Source organism: Dicentrarchus labrax, unplaced genomic scaffold (assembly GCF_905237075.1).
Source record: "Dicentrarchus labrax unplaced genomic scaffold, dlabrax2021, whole genome shotgun sequence".
Classification (NCBI taxonomy): domain Eukaryota; kingdom Metazoa; phylum Chordata; class Actinopteri; family Moronidae; genus Dicentrarchus; species Dicentrarchus labrax.
In genome coordinates, this window is record NW_026136720.1 from 25070903 (window position 1) to 25094041 (window position 23139).

Genomic DNA, 23139 nt, shown 5'->3' on the forward strand with positions numbered 1-23139 from the left:
ATTTTAGAAGCTGAATTAATTTTTCTTTATTATTTGTTGCTGATGGATTTAAAATCTCCACTGAGCTGCCCACGTTAATGTTGTGTTCTACTTTTAAAGACTACGTGACATAAATATCATAGCTGCATGTGAATATATTTAATATTTAGCTGTTTATTGCCCGAGTGCGTTTGTTTCCATCATCGACTCAAAAAACAGAACAAAGACCGTACAAAGTCGTTATAGAGGCTGAAAACCTGGTTTCTCTGGATACACAATGTGGAAATAAAACTCTTTAAACAGAGTGAGAGAGAGAGAATACTTCCTACCTTAACATTCATGATAAAGTTTCCACGTGGAGCTGAAACTGATTGAGATCTTCGTGTTGGACAGGAAACTGACCTGCAAGTTTTTCCTTCTTTGACCTTCTGAGGCAGTTCTCTCGAGCCGAGGCCCGGAGAAAAGGCACCGAGCAGTTTCTGTTTGTTGTTCGTTCAGGCGCTTGGCGGGCGAGTCAGCCGGTGCCGTGGCTGCTGTACTCGAAGACGCCCTTCTTGAAGAACGGCGAGAACTCGCCGATGGCATGCTTGGTGAGATGGAAACCGCCGTCCGCGTCGGCTCTGAGGGGAGAGCTGGAGGACGACAGCATCACCCGGAACAAGTTCCTCAGATAACGCTGCAAAGCAAACACATCACAGAGTCACGTTTATGTTTCACACCCTCTTTTGTGCTTGAATGTGTGAATAAAACTGGATTAAAGTGTCTTGCCTCCAGGTGATTCCGACGCTCAGCGACCATCCGCTCGTCTCTGTTTCCGAACAGTTTCTTTGGAGGGAACTCGAGAGCTGCCAGCTGAAACAGAGATGTCAGTGACATTATAGAAAACCCACAGCGAAGACTCGTCCCGGAGAAGGACTCGGACAACGTGGTCCCCCTGTGAGTAGCTGTAGTGAATCAAACAGTCTCACCTCTGGATATTTTAATTTGAGGCTCTTGTGCATTTCCCGGAAGCGACTGTAACGCCTGAACACCGTCCACATCTCGTCCATCACAGTGATCTGGAGAAAGAAACGTTTGATGTAAAGACAGATGAAAACGGACCCAGATACTCTCTAATAGTCTACAAAAAGATCTCAAACTATTTTAATTAAAACGCTTGTTTGTTTGCAGATTCAGATTATTAAAGCTGCAGTCGGTAACTTATAAAAATATTCTTGTCATTATTATTGTGGAAATGTTTTCTGACAGTAGAACATGAAGCAGACAATCTGAAGAAATCTGGTTCCTGTGGTTCACTTAAAACAAACATTCTGAGGTGACAGTGACTTTGACATTTGAGCCAAAATTCATTGTCCAACTACTTTTGAAGTATGGTCATAAAATCCCCTCGAGATATTGTTCACAAGAATGAGACAGACTGACAACCCGAAAACATAATGCCTCTGGCCAAGGATGCCACTGGTGCAGAGACATTTGATGCGTTATTACATATTTAACTACCTTGCAGTACATAAAGAAGTCCAAATTAGCTCCACTTTCAGTAGCTGCAACATTAAAATGCTACAAGAATTTATGTGTCACTGATTATAATTCAGTGATATATTATTTTGAAATGAGTATTTCTACATCTGAGTACTTCCATCCACTGTCAGTTTACAAGCATAAAATCCAACTTTCAATCCAGATTTTTTATTATATTCAATAGCTGAAATAAAATAGTTATAATCTACATTTTGTGTAGTGTTCTTGTAAAGTTTTTATACACTTAATTATTTATCATTTCCTTTACTTTATGTGTCCTTGTGCTGCTGCAAAACCCTGATTTCACCACTGAGAGATCAATATAGGATCATCTTACACATCCAGACACATTTTATGGGGTTACATTCAGAAATATATAGAAGAAATAAGCATCCAGAGAGATGCATGATGAGAGACCACACACATGTCTGAATGTAAGTAACTGTTGCCTGAACTCACCTTCACCTCGAACTCAAAGTGTTCGTCCTTCCCCTGCCCGCGGAGAACGTAACGAGGAATGCTAATTTTAACGGGCTCCTGAAGGCCGTCGGCGCTCGTCCCGAGAGAACGAGAGACCAGGTGCTGCAGAAGAAGTCACCGGGAGAAACAAGAGAAACAGGAAAAAGAGAAGAAGAAAGAGGTGGAGAGTAAAGGGTTGACTCAGAAAGAATTTACAACAACTGAGAATCGATTTCTGAAGTAGATTGAGAATGATTTACTACGATTGACAAATAATATCAGACAATAAGATTTATACAAAGTTCAATCTTTATTATCCTGTTCTCACTTTATATAATTATAAACATTAAACATTATTACTTCAAACACATCATATTTATTCTGTAATCATTTCACATTATTACAAATCGTACTATGTTCTTCAAGTCATCAGATCACAATCATTTCTCTTAAAGTGCAGCTGCAAATTTTTCTTCAAACTTTCCCTTTTGGAAGTTCGGTCAACTTCCTCCGTCCCGGTACTTAGATATGCTATATGCTAAGCTAATCTATGTTGAAAAGACAATCACATTTTGAAGATGGTTAAAAGATAAAAGCAACACCTATAGTCACATCTTAATTTAGCTAGTGTTAGCAAATGCTAGCTCTGTAACTAACTAGCTAGCTAATGATTGATGTAGATTAGCGTTTTACTAACATTAGAAAAGGTAAATTAAGTGATTGTCCCTTTGAACAAGATTAGAAATCAAACAAGAATAAACAGGAATCAACACAAATAAAAACAGTAAACTGACCAAAACAAAAAACTTTCATAAATACATAGAAACTGATTATCCTCATTCATTATGATAATATATATATACAGTTAATGTCAGCATGGTCTGGGCTTCCTCATTTCAAAATACAATCTTTAGGACTTAATGGCAAAATCACATAATTACATTTGAATAACAAATATAAAATTTTAAAAAATATTTTTAAAATACTTTCAAATGTGTCCAGTTTGAATCACCTTTTCAGAAAATATCTATTAGCTATTTTTTTCTGTCAAGTGGCAAAAGCCTATCTAACACATCCTTAAATTAAATTAAACATTGTGATTATTTCTTCTTTCTGATCCAGGTAAATAACTCAGGCACACAGATGATTAATCAAGATCATAGCTTCTGAGGTACAACCGAAAGACAACTTCCAGGAGTCGCACTGACGACTGTGATGAGACACCGCCGGCACTTCAGCTGAGCCTCGCCTGGACTTTTCACGAGTTTGCGGTTTGTGAGTTGTAAACGTGATGTCTACCACCAGCCCGTTGTCATGCTGCTTCACAAGCAGGCATCTGATTTCTGACCGCTTGCGGAGTTCGAGCCCCTGGAACTGGGGCTCGGCAGGGACCAGACTGGAGCCCCGTGGCACTGGGTGAAAGATGCCATCCTCACGGAGAAGAACTACATGAGTGTCCGTAAGGAGGAACTGAAAAATGGCGCTCTGGTGCACATGGGTAGAGTTCATGACCTTGACGCTGGTGTAGAGCAGAGGACAAATGTTTGCCAGAGAGGGTTTGCCAGGACCGTCCATGTTCCCGTGGACGATGTAGAGCAAGTCTGCAAGGACCCGCTTAAATCTGGAGGTGACGTGGGGGCCGTTGTCCAGGACGATGTCAGGAACAGTCGACATCCAATCCAGAGAGAGGACCATGAGATCATCAGAGAGCAACGGGTGATCTTCAGTCCCTTCAGAGAACTTTTCAGGAGAAAGGACCTTCAGTAAAGCCTTGCAGAACTCCTGGGTAAGCTCTTTGCTGTGGGTAAAGACTGCCAAGACGGTGTCTTCGGTGCAGCCCATTAGCCGGAGGTGCTGCCCTGCCAAACCAATCTGGACCTTCTTGAGTTCCATGAGACTAAAATGGTGAAAAAGATTTAAGTTGTCGATTGAATTCGTTTCACTCGACAGAACTATTACGTCCTTTTCTGACAGAAGCAAGCACCCAGGCTTTGGGATCGGCTGCCTACGGTTGGCAGTTTTGAGCCAGAAGATACTCAAAAGCTTGTTGACTTTAATTTGAGGAGCCAGAGATTCCAACTTTTCAAGGATCATCTGGGATGAAAGTGAGTGTAGCTGAGACAAGGCTGGTGGCAGCTCGACCAGCTTCTGATTAAACACTTCAGGACTTGTGTTTCTGAGAGACGACACAGAGCCTTTGGGCCATCGAGAAATCTCCGGGATCGCAGTCATTGTGCAGTTCGGAGAAAGACTAAGGGTGCAATCCCTCGACAGATCAACTTTACTGACTTTGTTTTCTGCAAGGACGTGAGGTTCAGGCTCCGGTTTAAGCTGCATTCGATGAACCAGCGGCAGCTCTTTGGACATCATGGTCACATACTGAGTCAGTACAACCTTCATTTCATCTACTCGTACATTTCGAATGATGTCCCGTGTGCCCTGCAGCCTTCTACCAGCGTCTTTGTACGCTTCAGACAGCTTTCCAGCAAAATACCCCAAATAATAGCTCCTGTTGGCTGCCACCTTCTCAGCATCTGTGTCTCTCTTCTGTTTTATTTGAGCATTAACGGATTCCTTCGACACTTGCTTTGAATTGAAGCCATTGACAGAGTCCAACAACGTTGATGACTGATCACTGGAAGGTTCTTCATCTTCTACTATCATTGCTGCTGTCTGGTGTTTTACTTCCTTTGAGTAAGAATAAGAGCTTCCATGTACCAGCAGTTCCTTTGCTTTATCTTCAACCTTTTTATCATCATCATCACCACCATCACAAGGAACACAAGAGGCAGAATCGCTTCTCGTCTTATCGGTAATATTCTCGTTTTCATCAAATCTGTTGGTCGTGGTTTTTGCAGAGGTGGCACAAGACTCGTGTTGTCCAATATAACATCGATCAAGTCCACAAGCAGCTTGGCTCACTTCTCCTAGAGGAAAATTCACTCCTTCTTGCCACCATTTGTTTTTGTCACCATCTTTATTAGGCACTTCCTCTTTTTCAATCAAGACTCCAGCTGTGGATTCTAGTTTTTCTTCTCTGTGAGGCTGCAAGAGGCCATTCTCTGGTTCTTCCAACATGTTTTCTTGGATGTGAGGACGAGAGTTTGCCTCGTAGTCCGGGGCAGGCAGGAAGTTAGACCAAAACTGGGAGGCTCTCTGTGTGCACAAGGGGGGAGTCCATGACTACATCGTCAAGAAGGACGGGAAGGTTCTTTTGAATTATACTGAAGTCCTTAATCCAACCCAAAGAGAATTACAGTTCCTCCATCACCAGGTGCACAGGTGAGTTGTTAATGATTCAAAATTAACAGTGTGAGGAGGTTTGGCATGCAAATTAGGATGACAACCAAAAAAAGAAAAAACTTCCATTCCAATCTAACGTGGGCAAAGTAGCATGTGCAAATAATTCTTCTAAAACTACCCTAACCTTTCTCTGTGGCTAAATTATTATAATATTTTACCCATGTTTAATCCCACAGTGTTTAATATGAAGGACTGTGAGCTAAAATATTATATTTTTGATAGTTTCAAGCTGTTCTGTTGTCTGCTTTCCGTGCATCGGTACCACCCTGAAGAGAATGAGCTTCCTTTCCTCAGTTCTTCCAAAAGATATACCAAAGCGTGGTGTTGCCAAATTTTTCACCCCGACACGAGTCACAAAATATGTCATTCAACCTTTGTCTTCTTGCCAAAACGAAGAAGACCACAAACAGAAGTCAAACTAAAGTGACTAATATTAGTGATTGGAATTTAAAACCTAAAGGTGTCTGTGAATTCCTGATTGGCAACCCTGAAGATTTAAAATGGAAACTCATTCACCGCTTTCTTTAAATCAGAAGATTTTGCTCATTTTCATGCAACAATAACAGGAACATACAGAATGGTAAAAATGTAGCAGGATTACAGATTTTTAATGATTGATAATTAAATTGTAATAATCCCAAAATAAGATCTTGGTCTTACCTCATATTTAAGCCTCCTTGGATTAATGTTTTGCAGCTTGTCATCATCCTGAAAACAATAAAACATCAACAGGTGATCTCAGTATCATTAAATATGAAATACACAGAATATTCTTACTTTGTAAAATAACAAGCAGTATTTTTTTATTAGTAATCCAAACAAATTATATAAATTATTAAATCATACTTCATGAAAAAGGGAAAAAAGGGACAAATTAAACAAAACCAGGATAAATAAAACCAGGGTGGAGAAGAACCAAATTATCAAAGAGCTGGAAACCAAACTGATTGACAGAAGTGCAACTGAGTCCATCCATAACTTGTATTTGGGAGAATCATGCAGATTACAGAGCAGGGAAAGTCTCATTGGGACATACAGAGCAGATGCATCCTGGTCTTACCTCATCTGTTAATCTAACAGAGCTACAGTCGCTAACTTCCTCCTCCTCCTGCAGGGTTAAAGAGCTGAATATCAGTTCTACACAGGGAAAGTCTGCTAGACTCTTCATTCACTCTGTATCTTAATTTTAGAGTGGCAATAAAACCCCAGTTAATTCGTGTTTAGACTATAAAAACCAACCAGTTGGTCAGAACTGGTCAGAGGGGCAATGAGATGCAGCAAATCCAATAACAGCCAGATCATTTATTTACCTCAACTGAAGAGAGAACCAGACATTTCTTTGTTTAAACCCACCACAATGTTTACCTTTATTTCAGATTTTATAATTGTAAAAGGACGCCAAGAGATTAACTGTTGATATATTGTTGATGATCAACTGTTGAACTCACCTAATGGAAATTTAGACAACAGTTATTCAGAGTGTTATGTTTATCACCTGTGAATAATAATCGTTGTGTTTTTGTTGCCTGAGAATGTTGCTATCTACAGAGGCAGCGGGTCAACAACAACAACAAACCAAACACTGACTCCACATCGGGCCTTTAATGTTTTTTGTGAATTAGTAGTTTCTCTACATACTTGGCAGGCAAAGAGTGTTCAGTTGGTTGCAATCTACAACTTCACCACTAGGTGGCACTAAATCCTACACATTGGTCCTTTAAACACAGTTAGAGCTTAATGAAGTTCAGTTCTCACCTTGAGAGATTCACTGGACAGAGACAGATCCATGTTGCTGCTGCTGCCATTGAGAAGATTCATCTTACGTAACCTTCGCTGGACTTCCTCTTCAATGTACGCGTTTATCCTGGTAAACAGCGAGCACCAACGTTAACAACAACAACAACAACAACAACAACAACAACAACAACAACAACAACAACATAAACAGGTGAATAGAGACCGGTTGGTCTCGTGGCTCGTACCTGTCGTCTGACAGCGGCAGCAGTGTGTTCAGACTCTGGATGTGGCTGACCGGGGAGCTGTTGTGACTTGACTTCTCATCGTTACTGGAGTGAGTCCTGTTGTTTTCTTCCCCTTCACTGATCCTCTGTCTCAGCTTCTGGATCTCCCGCTCCACTCTGAAGAGGAAGCAGACTCATTATTATTATTATTATTATTATTATTATTATCTTTCTCAGACACATTACAGTTACAGTATATAGTGTCTGTCTGTATGTTTCATTATAAGGTTCTGACCTCTGCTGGTCCAGGTCGGTCCCCGTCCTCGGGTTCCTGGTGACTGAGCTGTTGTGTCTCTGTTCCTCGGTGTCCGGCTCCAGGGAGACACTGCGCCTCAGGGCCGAGTGCCTCCTCTCCAGCCGGGCCACCGCCTGCTCCATCGCCTCCCTCTGCTGCTTCTCCTTCGACTCCAGGATCTCCTTCTCCTTCCTCCTCACCTTCTCCTCCTGGCGCGCCACGTTAGCCGTGAACTCGAAGGTCTCCTGGAGCTGCTGGAGCTGATGAGCGCTGTGCCAGTGGAGGTTCAATTTCTCCTCTTTGTCCTCCAGCTCCTTCTCCACCTGGTACAGCGTGTTGTCGAGCCCCGGCGGGCTGTCGCAGTTCCCGTTGCTTCCTCCGCCGCTGCGCTCCAGCATCTCCGCGGCTCTCTGCTTCTCCTCGGCCAGTGCGGGGAGGAGGCCATCGGTCACGCTGGCCAGCTGTCGCTCCTTGAACTGCAATCTGTGCTCCGCCTGTTTGACCAGCTGCTCCTCCTGGCAGACAGCTGTAGCGTCCTGCGCCCCCTTCGCCTGCTCCTCTTTCAGCTGCTGTTGTCGTTCTTTGAGGCCGTGGGCGAGGAGCAGCAGCGTGCTGCGCTCAGCAGCGACCTCTTTCTCTAGGCGCTCCCTCTGCTGCCGGAGTCCCTCCTCCAGCTGGTTCAGTTCCTTCACCTGAGCCTCCTTGAAGTCTGTGTATCGAGCCTGAGCAGATTTCGCCTCCTCGCTGGCATCCTCCACATCTGGCCGCTCTCCAGCCTCTTTGGCACGGAGGAGCGCTTCTCTGATCTCAGCCAGGGCTCGACGTTCCTCCTCCAGGCGGCGTGCGTCCTCGCGGGTCAGCATGGTGGCTGCAGCCTCGTGTTTCTCTCTCAGCTGTTCCTCCAGCCTCCCCACCAGGCTCAGCTGCTCCCGCTCCTGCTCCTCCAGCCGCCGCCGCTCAGTCTCCAGACGAACCTTCTGCTCTTCGCGCTCCCTCTTCAGCCTCTCCAGCTCACGGTAGATCTCAGTCTGTTCTGCAGCCTCCTGCTGCCGGCGCTGCTCCTCCTGCTCTGCTCGACCCTCGTCCTGCTGGTTCTGCTGCTGGAGGTCCGGCCCCTGGATCTCTGAGCGTCTCTCCTCCTCAAATCGCTCCTTCTCGGCCAGGAAGTCTCGCAGGCGGCTCTCGATGTCCTGGCTGCGGCGGCGGAGGCTTTCCTCCTGACGGAGGATCCGCTGCTGTACCTCCTCCGACTCCTTACGCTGACTCTCCACCTCCTGCTGCAGGCGCTCCAGCTCTGCCTTCTCACTCTGGTGCTTCACCTCCATCTCTTTGATCAGCCTCCTACAGCAAGAACATACTCAGTGTTGTATGTTGATGCTGAAACAGTGACTCTAAATAGTTTTAGTTTTAAAGAAAGTTAAACCTGATTAAATTAATAAGATTTTATCCAACTGAACTCTTATCGTATGTACGAGTTGTGTTCATGTCTCTCAGTACATTTGGAGAACATACAGACTCTTGTACCTTTTCAGCTCCAGTTTCTCCAGCTCCTCTCGCTGCTGTCTCTCAAACTCCAACCTGCCAACACAAAAACCTTCATCAGCTTATTTTACTCTCATTAAAAACACACACACACACACACACACACACACACCACCTCAACTAATGAAGTGAAAGCAGCAGTCTACACACAAAATGAGGCTTCAAATGAAAACGCCAGGCGGTGAGGAAGAAAGCTACGATGTGTTCTCTACTGGCAGACGTCAAAATGGAGACAGAAGCAGCAAGGTGACGTGCAAAATAATAATAACAACAAAACAGACAATGAGGGTTCAGGCTGAGAGACTGGACGAGTCAACACAGGTTTGCGTGTCAAAAACGGGACAGTTAGACAGGAAGTGGACGGCTGAGTCTACCTGAGGAAGACGGGGCCCTTCTCAGTGAAGAGACTGCCAACAAGACAGGGTTGACAGAGTTAACTCCAGTGGACAGAGGACAGGAAGCTATGTGATTAATAATTAACAAAACACACCGCTGCTGCTTACAGAGAGTGAACGGAGAAAAGAAATCTCTCTTTACGTGTGTGTGTGTGTGTGTGTAAAAATCATTCAACTCATTTAGCTGCAGATTACACTGAGAACAAGAAGCTCAATTTCTCTCCAGCGAGAGGAAAGATTGAGCCTGATGGTGGCAGTAAAAGGTCGGGGAGGGAGACAATAATCAGGAGGAAACAAAAAGTATCCAACAGTCAGAGCTCACAGTGTGTCCTAAAGGGAGGAAGTGGTTCATCCTCTGAGGATAGGACTGTGTTCAGTAAATATCATTAAAATCAGGATATTTCCCAAAACCTAGACCTTGTTTTCACAGGAGTAGCGACACATCAGTAACCGTGCAGATTTATTCTGTGTAGCCAGGGTTGAATAATCCTGCTGCTTCATCTGTTCATTTTTACATTTCCAATGACTAAATCCATTTATACTAGCCCCTAAAAACAAATTTATTGTTAAAGGTTCAAACATTGTTTAAATCTCAGCTCAACTAAACATAAAAAAACTTTTCCCCAATTTTTTTTTTTTTTTTTCTTTGTTTCTGTTCAATCAGTGGATTTTGATATTAACAGTTTTGTTGTAGATTATGGCGGTTTTCAGACTTCTTGTAAAAAAAAATGACTGTGCAGCCCTTCACCATATGTTTCACCATTTTAATGAGCAAACTAGAATCCTAAAACCCCAAAAACCAACAAAAGTCTCTACAATGTAAGAAACAAATTCATATTAAATGTATTAATAAATAATAATGTGCATTCATATATTCATATATTAGTATAGTGGATTAGTGGTTGTAATTAATCTTCTTGAGTAATATATTAACTTCCTTTCTTCACCTTTAAGGCAAAATGTACAACTGTTAGTGTGTCAGCAGTCAGTGTCAGTCGCTTCTTGAATTATCATTATGATGGTTTCCAACCTAAATGTTTATTTCCAGGTTACTTTCAGACATTCAGTCGGTTTATAATATTTGTTTCTCGTCTCGTTTTCTGACAGAATTCATCTGTTTCTTTATAATCTGTGAACTTCATCCATTTTACTGAAGCTGAAGAGCCACACCTCACCGACAGTACTGAGTCAGTGTAAATGCAGATAACCTGAAGCTGAAGCTGTGAGGGGGCTTTGATGCGGGGGGGGGATGCACTGCAGGGTCTGAGCTGATAATCACATGCAGCCGCTGTTATCACACACTCACCCGGGGTTGTAGAGCATCACAGTGGACAGGTTTTCACAGGACTTGGACAGATCTGTCATAGAGAGGCTGAACGTAGAGAGCAGGCCGCTCTGAGGGGGGAAACAAGTGAGCATCATCATCATCATCATCATCATCCTCCTCCTCCTCCTCCTCCTCCTCCTCATCAGCCTCAGTGCAAACCTTCAGCTAAAGCTCAGAGCAAAGTCTCACCTTTCGTTTCTCCCTCAGCTTCGCCGCCTCCTTCGGGTGGTTGAACCGAAACATGTTGGTCCTGCCGAGCAGAATCACGGCACCTGGACCACGAGACAGCAAACGGGATTCAGTTTTTATGTATTAAACATATTCTCACAGTGGGTGCAGCTTAAAAGAAGCGACAGGAAGACAACTGATGAGGTTTCCGGCGTCTCACCTTGGTTGAGCTGCGACGGCTCCGACACTTGAACTCCGTTAACTGAACACTGAGCTCCGCCGAGGGGCACCAGGGTCACTTTGCCGTTCTGGTTCTCAAACATACAGTGTTCACTCTCCAGGTCCAAACCGTGCAGGACTGCAGGAGGAGAAACAGCTTCAGTACAGTTACATTAAGATAAAACACGTTCTAGGAAAGACGCATTTAAAGTGGATGTTTAGAGTTATAATCTGTATCATGTCCACATTTTACGCTGCGGTTCAGGCTTCCCCATCATCCATTAATGTCTGATAATGGACACCTCGTTGGCTGTTATCCCTTAAATGATGTTATATAACGCCATCTGTGCTGTATGACTGTAGAAATTTAAAGTATTTTTGTGTGTATTATTCTCTGAAGTTCTTCTATATTTCCAGTGAAATAAAAACGGGCGGTTTTTCATTTCCTGCTGGTTATTGATCGTAAACAGACTCACTGATGTCCTGCTCTGTGGACGCGTCATCTCTGCCCACGTACGTCCGTCCCTCCTGAGGGGGAAGGAGAAAAACAAACAGTTGCAAACAGGAAGTAACACACAGACACACAGACAGACTCACCGCTCAGGTCAATCTGTGATTATTAGATTATAACTAGATGTACTTTCTTATTTCCAGTCTCACCTCATTGATTACTGTACAAAAACAGTGATTTGGGTGAAACTGGATCATATTATAGACATTATAGGACAGTTCACTGGGGGCTGATGTCTGACCTTTAAATGGTACAGGATGATGCCGGTACTCAGGAGGTCGTCGTCAATGCCGATGAGATGAGGCAGCTCAGAGTCCAACACCACACCGATCCCCTCTTTTCTCAGAGCCAGAGTCTCCTCCTGCAGACACATAATAATATAATAATAATAAAATAATAAAAATGGAGCATGACAGTCATGGTGCAGTCCACACACAGAGAGAATAAAAAACACAGATGACAAACAAATTCTCGTACCTTGAGAATATTCTGTGTCTCGTTCCATTTGTTGGTCCACTCTTTCGTCAGCTCCAGAACCTGCAAACACAAATCGGTACAAATCAAAAGAAAGCAATGGTGTCTCTCCAGTATGTCTGGGACCGCTGTACAGATTCCTTGGTTCAGTCAATTAATCACAGCATTAACACCGAAAACCCCGCTCACATGAACATCAAATAAATGTTTTGAATCTGCTCTCATTGTGCTTTCAGCCTGTGAAAACAACATTCAACTCACTCTGGCTTCATTCTGGTGCAGTTTCTCCTCCATACTGAGAGCAGTGGGCGAATCCAGGAGAGCAATCTGACACACAAACACAAACACACGAGTCAGAAACAGAACACGGTCACTTTATTATCATCATAATAACCACTATTGTTCAGAATAGTAGCATCATACACAATACAAAACCTCATAAACAGATCAAACAAATTAAATCATCTAAAGCTGAGCTAAAGATGTCCATTTTCTTTCTTTTTCTGGTTTACTTTCTCCCCTTTGAGGCTCAGGACTCTGTAACTCCACCCGTGTTTGTAGCTTCACTCTCGTTCTGTGTGCGTTTGTTTACCTGGTTGCCCTGAACCAGCAGAGCCTTTAGTCGGGCGATTTCAGCCCGCAGTTCTCTGATGAGCCGGACGTTGCAGTCCTCGTTGATGGTGGGTTTGTTGATGATGTTCTTGGCTCGGTTAGCGTACCGCAGAGTGCTGAGCGTCTCGCCGTAGTTCACGTCAGCGGGGGAAACGGCTGCGACGAGAGAAAACAGACATTTTAAAAACAGAATCACATCAGATACGACTGTTTTTTGGTTATTTTAAATATCTGTATGCAACCCTAATGTTTGCTTCTCACTGGCGATCATGATGGTCTTGGAGTTGCCGCCCAGGCTGTCTTTCAGCAGCCACGTCAGCACCGAGTCTCTGTAGGGAACAAACACCGACTTCTTCTTCAGGTTGGTGTTCACACCGTCCTGTGATATGTCAGCTGCACAAGAAACAGAAAACAGATCCGTCAGTCATCGACACTCAAACACGGAGCAATTCAGATTTATATCTGCAGTTTCTGACCCAGAGAGGAGATGACGTTGCCCAGGGTGACCAGCGACTTGTTGATGTTTCCTCCTTCTTTCAGTCGGACACCCGTCGCTCCGGTGGCGTCGGCTCGCTCGCTGCCAGCCAGATCGACCAGGTGGATCTTACTGACCGTCTCACTGGGCATCTCTGCATCAAACTTAGCCTGACAGAGACAGACAGAAGGAGGCGTCTCAACACAGCAAACTTTACCAAAAATGTAATTCAGTGAATAATTCCAGGTGTTGTCGAGGTGAGTGAGCAGTTTCTGACCTGTGTGAAGTTGATGGTGAAGATGGCGTGCGAGCGGCTGCTGACGTCGTTCATGCCGGTGCTGGCGGTGGTGCGGTTGATGTTTCCAGCCTCCATCAGCTCCTCCACGTCGCTGTAGTTCTGCACCAGGTGTTTGGACAGATCTGGGATCAGAGCGGGACGGGGCGGGGGAGGCAGGTTACAGGAAGTCGACACATGAACTAAACTACTCGATAAAGATTCTGATAGGAACTACTGATTATCAGGTCAGATCATCACCGTAATACACTGAAAACTTGAGCGTTGTACAAAACAACACCCAAACCAAACTCATGCAGGCCAAATAAAAGCAGCATGAATTCAAATTTAATAAAGAAAACTCTCCAGCAGTACTTTGGTTCTGGGGCTCTGTTCGCAGTCTCACCTTCTACGTACGGCCCGTCTTTCGGGTGCTCCCTGACTCTCAGGTTGTAGGTCTGAGTGGATTTCCTCCTCAGCAGGTCCCTCACCCTCTCGTTGTAGATCTCCAGGTAGCTGGAGGCATAAACCAGATTAAACATGGATACTTCGTGCTCAGGGGAGCCAGATAACGTGAACACGAATCCTGAGTGGAAACCCTGGAGGTGTGGTGGTCAGAATAAGAAACTACCAACTTCTAACATTTTAGAATCTGGTCTCACCTGACTTCTGTACGAAATGAAGCTTCATCCCATCGAGTCGCCGCAGAGATTCGGCTGAACAAACCTTCACAGATCCTCGGGATCAGACCGGCATCTCCCTAAAACAACAACAACAACAAAAGACTTTATTAAGATCCTGTTAAAAACATCAGTCAAGTGAAATGTGATATTTTCTTTCTCATTGCATGTTCAGGTTTCTCCGAACTCTGAGACCAGGTTTTCCAGCAGGTGGTGGTGGGTAGAGCAAACATCTGTAATAATTTATATAATATCGACTGTAGTTTAAAATTCATCAGTGTCCCTGAGAATTAAATGAATCTGATAACACGTCTGTCAGAACTCTGAGACGCTCTAGTGAAGTTCATATCGATATGCTACACTGCTGAAGTAATGACAACTTCCTGTTTCATGGTGAAACATAAATTAGAATTCGGCGCCACGCCACGGAGACGCGCTTCAACGAAAACCGAAGATTTTGACAACTTTTAATCGTGATTGCTGCTGAAATTTGAAGTTGACCTAATCAATTCCCCAGGAGGAGTTCGAGTCGGGTTTGGGGTTTGGGTCCAAGAGGCTTTCTTGCCTGTGTGATCATGATACACCTGCGAACCAATTTTCATACATGTCGGTCGTACGTGTCCCGGGGGCAGATTTTAGGGGGCGTGGTGTTTGAATCATACAGAGATTTCTCCTAACGTTGAATTTTTTATGAGTTTGCGAGCATCTTGGCGCTGCTCGGACCCTAAAAACCTTTATCAATTGAAAAGAATAAACAAAGGAGGAGTGATAATGAAAGTAATCATTAGTTGAGGCCCTACTGCCCAAACTAATCAATTAAAAAGAGACAAGGTCAGACAGGTCGATTATTTGGACTCTTATCACTCGTTCTGAAGTCTTTCTGGATAAGAGAGTCTGGAACTTGATGTTAATGTGGAGTTTTGTCTCACTGGATTTCCCATCATGGTGTAGGACTTCCCCGAGCCGGTCTGACCGTAGGCAAAGACGCAGGCGTTGTAGCCCTCGAACGCCGCCTTCAGCACGTCCGAGCCCAGATCCTTGAAAACCTGCCAAAGAACAGGAGAACATTAAAGCTTTTATTAACGTCTCTGCTGACGCAAAAACATTTCAGTCCAGATCTGAGGCTCACATGACTCAGAGTCAGTATTGATGTTGCAGAGCTGTAACGTGATACAGCTCCAGTAGTGTGTAAACAAACACACACACACACACACACACACACACACACACACACACACTGCTTTGACCGAGAGTAATAAATCCTCCACACTCTGGATCCCCCAAATCCAAACCTTTGTTAACATTAATCATCCAAACAAAACAACAACAGATTTGCTGAGCAGGTTTGGAAAATGATTAATCAGAATAATCCTTTGGGAGCCAGACTGCAGCTTTATTACAGCTTTATTACAGCTTTATTACAGCTTTATTACAGCCATTATGTGTTGTATCTAAGACATGCTACATATTGTTGTGGTCAGAATAAGAAAGGTCGATCTGCAGGTCAGCAGTGATACAGTTTTTAACACAGCGCAGAGTGTCAGTGACTGCGTTTACATTCACACTGACTGTCCACTATTGTTCTCAGTATCACAATAGTCCACATTTGAATGGGTTATGTAAACAGTATATTCCTTTCAGGTCGGTGTACTGCGCGGCCAAATGACAGAAACCAATTACCTGACTACCGTTTATAAAAAGGGGAACAATAAGTGGTAACCAACCTTATTCCTTTTACAAAAAACCAAACAGAAAAACCTGTTTTCTGTTTTTTCAGGTTGTTTTTTTCTCACGGGTTCTCGTTAATCCGATTAATACGGCTCGTTTCCTGAACTTACACATGCTATATGCTAGGCTAACCTTTGCTGAAAGGACTGCCGCATTTTGAAGATGGTTAAAAGATAAAAACAACACATCTTAAATTAACTAATGTTATGAAAACGCTAGCTTACTAGCTACCTACATCAGTTGTGACTAGTTACATCTGAAAGCTAATGCTAGCAAAGATTCCAGCTAACTAGCGAGCTAATATACACCACCTGTTAGTTAGCTAATGTTTTTCTAACATTAGCCAACTGAAGGTGTGACTGTAGGAGTCTCTTTTATCTTTTAACCATCTTCACAATGTGGTCGTCTTTTATACGCAGACAACGCTCAACTGTCATTGGAGGTCAGACCAAAAAGGGGCGGGACTTAGGGAGGGTCAGTTACGTTTGATTCACGTCGCTCTTACAACGATTATAACCTCCTCTGCTCTTTAAAGAGTTATTTACCTTTTCCTGGGAGACGAACGAGGAGCTCTTACAGTCCATGGAGTCGTAGGAGAAGTCGTACGTAAAGGTTTTGGTTCGATCCCTCATCGATTCGCCTGCGATGCTATCGGGGATCTTAGAACACAAACAGACACAGCTTCATCTACGAGGTGTTTGGATCCTTTTCAGACTGAATTTGCAGCTTCTGTGAACAATGTTTTCTACTTTTGGGGGGAAAAAAAAAAGGTACCTTCAGGTTGGTGATGGAGGTTTTGGTTCCTTCCATCTCGATGATGCATTTTGCAGACAAGTCCTTTTCCCTGTAAAAGATCAATAATGTTTTTATTCTGTATTTTACCACATGAACACAGGACAGATTCATTAAGTCGGCCTTCAAAGCCTTTGCCAGCTTCATTTCATTAATAATTTAGTAATTTCAGAGCTTCAGTGTCTTAATTCTTAATTTAATCTTAACTAACACCAGTTTAAAATCACCTTTTTAACCTTTCTGATTAATAAAACTAACAGTAATAAACTTTATTTATATTGTACTTTTCTTAACAATGTTACAAAGTGCTGAACAAAAGACAAAGAAAAACCAAACAAACGGATAAAATGAAAATAAGGAATATGAGCTCAACAATAGAAGGATTAAGAACAAATATATAAAAGGAATAAAAACAAATATTTCCAAAAGCTTGTGCAAAAAGAAAAGAGATTTAGAAGAGGTCTCCACAGTGTGGAGGCCTGGGAATAATCCGCCGATCTCAGAGCTGTAATTCTGTTTAAAGCTTTAAAAGTAAATAATAATTAATAATAATAATAATAATAATAATAATATTAATTAGAAATGTAACAGGGAGCCATTGTAGGAAGGGGTGATGTGTTCAGGGCTCTCAGTAACGGTATCGACTGCAGCAGCAGCGGTCGGTGTCGGCTGGAGACGGTGGACAGAGCGTGGGCTGATACCAGAGTAAAAGTGATCTTGTTTTGGCTTCATTAGACAGACGGGACCGCGACAGGTAGACAGGTCACACAGAGAGAGAGACAGGTCACAGAGAGCGAGACAGATCGCCTGGATCCAACCATAATATCTAGTCCAGTTCCCCCATTGTGGTTTAATTATGATCGGAGGTCAGTGACACTTTTCTGGATTGGAAAAGAGGGCCAGTTCTGTCCTGGACTGCTCTGTAGACCAGTGGTTCCCAACCCGGGTGTCGGGACCCCCACTAGGGGTCGCCAAAGCTTCACAGGGGGGGTCACTAGGCCTGCTTGATTTTAAGGCGTTTAAGAAAACTTAAAAAATAAAGTTATAACAACCAAAGAGCTGAACGAGCATCAGGAGGAAGAAAAGAAGCCAATTAATTACCTAAAAATACAGTTTCCAGTTTATCAGCTGTTCTCTACTGTAATTTAGTGAGAGGTCCCTTAAGGAAGAAGGTTGGGAGCAAGGATCAATCACATCTGTATATAAAACACAGTATATAGTGCACATATTATGTACATTATGTTGTATCTGGAGCTGCTGTAGCGATGTGGGATCAATAAAATCTATATTATTTTATTTTAAGTGTAAATCAAAGGTAACAACAACATCCTCCGCTGTCATTCAGAGTTTTAATCATTTAATTATTCATCTTTTTGGGGGCAAAGCTATTTAAAATGTACATATATGAATGTTTTTATGTGTTAAAACCTTCCTGAGGGCCAGAAGAAGCAGAAGATCCTGTTTGAACTGTTTAACTTTGTTTAACTGAGCTGCAGACATCAATAAAACCCACATGACTGAGCTGGAATTGTATCAGCGATGTGTGTTTGCTCAGTCGTGTGTGATCGTCTGTCTCCACCCGGCTCGTTCTCAGGCTCAACCACATCCTTTATGTTTCAGGAACAACAGTCAGACGGCTGCGGCGGTTAACAGGTGAGCCGTGTCACAAACACTGAACAACACATTACGTAACGCCGTGCGCTCTCATTACGAGCCCGTCACGTAACGGAGGTCAACTCCGACACAGAGAGCTCAGAAAATGTGTTCAAGTTCATCTGATGTTCATTTTTATTCTCAGTTAACTAATAACTGTCTGAATTAACTCATTTATGGTTTAATAAAGTCTCTCACGGAGTTTCTGAAGGTCGAAGCTGAACAGTCCAAAGGTTGCATTCACTTCCATACCGAGCAAATATTCACATTTAAGAAGCTGAAACCAGAGATTATTATAATAATAAAAAATAATCTTAATAAAAATAATATTAATAATAATAAAATTATATTAATAGTAAAAAAAATCTTAATAATAATAAATATTATCAATAATAAAATAATAAAAATATTAATACAAAATAATATTAATCAATTATAATAAATTATATTATTAATAATAATAATAATAACTACTCATTAAACTTGATCAAATAACTTCTAATTTCTGCTCTAGTTTAGTTTTTAAACACTTTAAGAAAAGATAAATGACAAACACTGATCAGCAACAGAATTAATTAATTATTATATGTAATTAGTTGATTAATTTATGAGACAAATGTCAGAAAATAATTAACTTCAATAGCTGTTTAATCCTTAAAGTCATTTGTTGCCATTAAGTAAAAATAAAGATTTTTTCTTAGTGTTTTTCTCTGTTGCTCATTCTTTGTGCTAACAACATTAAAGAGAAAAATAACTTTTAAAAAGTTTGATGAGTGTCTGTTATTATTTTGTGATTTATTTGTGTGTATTTCACTTAAAACACTAATAAAATGATGACGTGAACTTCTTTATAGGGTTTTGTACCAAACAAACATCCTGAGAAGAAGAACTGTGGATCAGAGCGTCTCTGCAGAGCTTCATTAAAATGTCGGTCACATATTTTACCTTCATCACTAAACACTGCAGCTCCTCTGATCTCCATATCGAGTTCTCAGTCTCACAAAACACATCAAATATTAAAATAAAACAACTCTGAACTGGAAGCTGTGTATCTGCAAAGAGTCATAATATAAAGAAAACATCAGATACAATAAATCTGATTCTGTTTATAACACTGCTATACAGCGTTTTTAGGGTTTAACCACACTAATTAATAGTGTTTGAAAATTAATACAATATCTTAAATAAACACACAATACGATATTTCTCAATATTTTTTACACCCATAGAAAGTTTTAGGTTAATGTGTCGTCTTATAAATGTTTCATTCAGTCTTAAAATGTCGATTCTTCAAACTAGAACTTAAAATTTAAATGAAACAGTTTTAAAGTCTCTGCAGTTTAACTTGAGTTTGACAGACGTCAGTAAAAAGACTGAATGTGAATCATCAGCAGGTTGTTGGTTCAGTTTGTTTGCTGTAAAACAAAAGATCTGAAATAATCTGCTGTTTAATGTCTGCAGCTGCAGAATTAACATGATTTTACATCAGTTTAACATAATTAATGTGTTCTTTATTCACTAATATGATAATTACACAGACAGATGCACCGAGCCTGTTTAATATCAGGTAAATTAGTTATTAGTTAATATCGCTGCTGATAACAGATTTATTTATAAATGTTATGTTTGGAAATTAAAGATACGTAAATTAAATTAAAATGTATTTTTTTGATTAAGACAAAAAAAACTATAATCCTATAGAGTATATTAATATATTATCAATGTATGTATAACATGTTCGCATATACTGTATTATACTATATATATATATATATATTCCTGTCTTATTTATATCTTCTACATATTGAATTATAAAGGTACATATACTGTTATATATTATATTGTGATCCACACACATAAAGTCACATATAAATCCTACAGGATAAAGATATAAATCATATAAAGTCATATATAAAAGATAAAGTGTATATAACGGATAAAGTGATATATAAAGTTTATATAAAGTGATATATAAAGGATAAAGTTTATATAAAGTGATTTATAAAGTGATTTATAAAGTGATAAATAAAGTGATAAATAAATGATGCTGCGTTCAGGGACACACAGGTGAGTAGGAGATGTCAGCCTCGGTATAAATCAGTGTATGAAGAGCTGCTGTTGGTAAAACCCACAAACCACCGGACAGAAGTGAAACTCCGGAACCAGAACCAGAACCAGTGAGCCCTGACTTTAAAGAACATTATTATATTATTATTATTATTATTACTGAATCAGAGTCCATTCATGTGACTGTTAGCGGCTGCACACACACACCGACTATAAACCGGTTCACCGTCAAACAGCCCCGTTATTAATGTCCTCCACTCACCGCCTGTCCATGGGTCGGACCCGTACAGCCACCCGAACCGATGCCATCGCTCATCCCGCTGCGGTCCGGTCCGTTAGCCTCAGAGCGCGCGACGCCGCTTTATAGCCGCGAGCTAACAGGCTAACGAGCTAGCATGAGACAACCGCGAGATAAAGAGTTTAAAGTCTGAAAGATAACCGACCGACCGACCGACCGACCGACCGACCGAGGAGCACACAGCCACCGACAGATAGCGACAGGGTGGGGGGGCTGATGTTGTCGCTGTCCGGTGTGAACCGGCTCACATCCACGGTCCCGTTAACGGAGCTGTTAGCTGTTAGCTGTTAGCTTCAGAGCGTCAGCTGATGAAAACATTACAGACGTACGGAAGCCTGGACGGACCAAATACAGCGCGGGGTCATACGACACTGACCATAGTCACTCTGTAGGTACTGGTATTATCAGAAAGTGTCTCATTATTCTAAGATATTAACTCATTATTTTAATTTATTAACTCATTATTTTAATTTATTAACTCATTATTTATCATTATTTTTCATTTATTAAGTCATATTGTGAGATATAAGGTCATTATTCATCATTATTTTGAGAATGTTTCTCATTATTTTGATATCTTAGGTCATTATTCATCATTAAGCTTCATTTATTAATCATTATTTTGATATATTAAGTCATATTTTGAGATATTAGGTCATTATTTCTCATTATTTTGATATATTAGGTCATTATTTCTCATTATTTTGATATATTAAGTCATATTTTGAGATATTAGGTCATTATTTCTCATTATTTTGATATATTAAGTCATATTTTGAGATATTAAGTCATTATTAATCATTATTTTGATATATTAGGTCATTATTTCTCATTATTTTGATATATTAAGTCATATTTTGAGATATTAAGTCATTATTAATCATTATTTTGATATATTAAGTCATATTTTGATATATTAAGTGATTAATAATCATTATTTAGAGAATGTTTATAATGACTCACAGTCTGTAGTTGTAACAATAGGATTATTAATTGTTTTTTGATTGACTGAAATGAATTCTTCCAGCTGCTCTAATGTGACCTTTGTGAGGTTAAACCGATCTGAAGTAATTAATAAATTGTTCAATATTTAATTATCCTCAAAGTGAGTGATGCTGCTAACGAGCTAGTGTGAGACACAGCGGGCGACTGCAGGATAAAGAGGACAAAAGTCTCACAGACAAACCGACTGACTGCACAGAGGAGCACACACTAACAGACAGATAACAGACAGATAACAGACAGATAACAGACAGACAGTGACGGGGGAGACGGTCACTGCCGCAGACTGATGTTATCACTGGCTGGTGAATTTATAATTATTTTAACAAGTAATTATTTATTACTGTGGCAGAAATGTGCTTCCATAGAAAGAGTCTACAGACTGTAGTAAATACAGAGCGATTGGGACGTAAATAAATCTGAAATAAATGTTTTTTTTAAGTAGATCTCAAAATAAAATACAACAAAAGTTTAGTTTCATGTCTGTGTCGACAAAGTTCAATCAATCTAAAACATCCTGATATAAATCAATTAAATTAAAATACTATTTACATGTTAAACTATCAGTAATAATAGTTTAATATAATAATAATGATGCCACGTCTGAAAGTGACCAATTAGATTTATTAGCTAATTATTAGTAACTCAGTTAGAGTAAAATTGTACTTGAAATTGAGTATTTTTACTTACTTATCTGAATACTTTTTCTACTGCAGGTTAAGAGACCAACAGTGCTACTGCCATTAATCAAGGACTCAAGGTTATTTCTTGTCATTTACAACATAATGTTGTAGAATGGACTTTAGATATAGTTTCCTTTATTCTGCTTCTAAAAACAAAAAGTGATTCATGAGTCATAAAACTAAAAAATAATTCATTTGTCCGATGAATGGTTGAGGAAAGAAGCTGTGTTTAAGTCTGGTGGTACAGCAGGCTGTGGCTGCTCATTACTATTTTTAATAATTAAAACCTATTAATTACATATCTGCCACTTTTTAATGACTTCATAATCCATCTGTAGGTACAGCATTAAACACAATTCACAAAACATGATGGACAGTAACAATCTTTTAACCACAGAGTGGCTGTGTAGTGCCTCTAGTAGGCGCTACACAGCCACTGTACACCAAACTGTTGTTACTCACAGACTCTGACCAACACACAGTGTCAGGACAACAACAACAACAACAACAACAACAATCCCTGAACCTGTAAACTATTTACTATTTATCTTTATCATTGTTGAAATTCAGTTTGTTTTTTTTAAATGTAAATACTATCAAACACATGCTGAGCATATTGTTTGTACTGTCCTATCCACCGAGCTCCGGTACATAAAATACCTGCATGTAAATGTTTATTTCAGCCCCATTGCACTATTGTATGCTGTTTGTTTATATATAA

At 40.9% G+C, this 23139-nt stretch overlaps 1 protein-coding gene across 7 annotated transcripts; it reads right to left on the reverse strand.

The window, feature by feature from the left end:
- Positions 1 to 345: 345 nt before the first annotated feature.
- On the reverse strand, positions 346 to 21058 carry kif16ba (kinesin family member 16Ba). 7 transcript variants are annotated; one of them, XM_051381676.1, is made up of 28 exons: positions 20698 to 21053; positions 16698 to 16767; positions 16469 to 16582; positions 15125 to 15241; positions 14178 to 14275; positions 13922 to 14031; positions 13519 to 13661; positions 13243 to 13411; positions 13028 to 13159; positions 12747 to 12922; positions 12416 to 12481; positions 12158 to 12217; positions 11922 to 12041; positions 11646 to 11697; positions 11171 to 11308; positions 10972 to 11054; positions 10762 to 10850; positions 9435 to 9467; positions 9043 to 9096; positions 7519 to 8859; positions 7245 to 7400; positions 7018 to 7126; positions 6323 to 6370; positions 5923 to 5970; positions 1960 to 2082; positions 948 to 1037; positions 748 to 831; positions 346 to 655 (listed from the first exon to the last, which is right to left on the reverse strand). In XM_051381676.1, exons 1-28 carry the CDS (start codon positions 20742 to 20744, stop codon positions 494 to 496), a joined length of 4032 nt encoding a protein of 1343 aa, XP_051237636.1. In that variant the 5' UTR covers positions 20745 to 21053; the 3' UTR covers positions 346 to 493. The 7 variants fall into 7 exon arrangements, with proteins under 7 accessions (XP_051237636.1, XP_051237637.1, XP_051237638.1 ...); XM_051381677.1 differs by lacking the exon at positions 6323 to 6370 and having other exon boundaries at positions 20698 to 21052; XM_051381678.1 differs by lacking the exons at positions 6323 to 6370; positions 9435 to 9467 and having other exon boundaries at positions 20698 to 21052.
- Between the last annotated feature and the right edge of the window lie 2081 nt (positions 21059 to 23139).

Excerpts from the sequence above, each read along its gene's own strand:
- kif16ba (XM_051381672.1), bottom strand. The coding sequence starts at position 20,744 with ATGGCATCGGTTCGGGTGGCTGTACGGGTCCGACCCATGGACAGGCG. Across the intron at positions 12,923-13,027 it reads CAAGACCATCATGATCGCCA|CCGTTTCCCCCGCTGACGTG; the intron begins GTGAGAAGCAAA and ends CTCTCGTCGCAG. Across the intron at positions 12,218-12,415 it reads TGCACCAGAATGAAGCCAGA|GTTCTGGAGCTGACGAAAGA; the intron begins GTGAGTTGAATG and ends TTGTGTTTGCAG.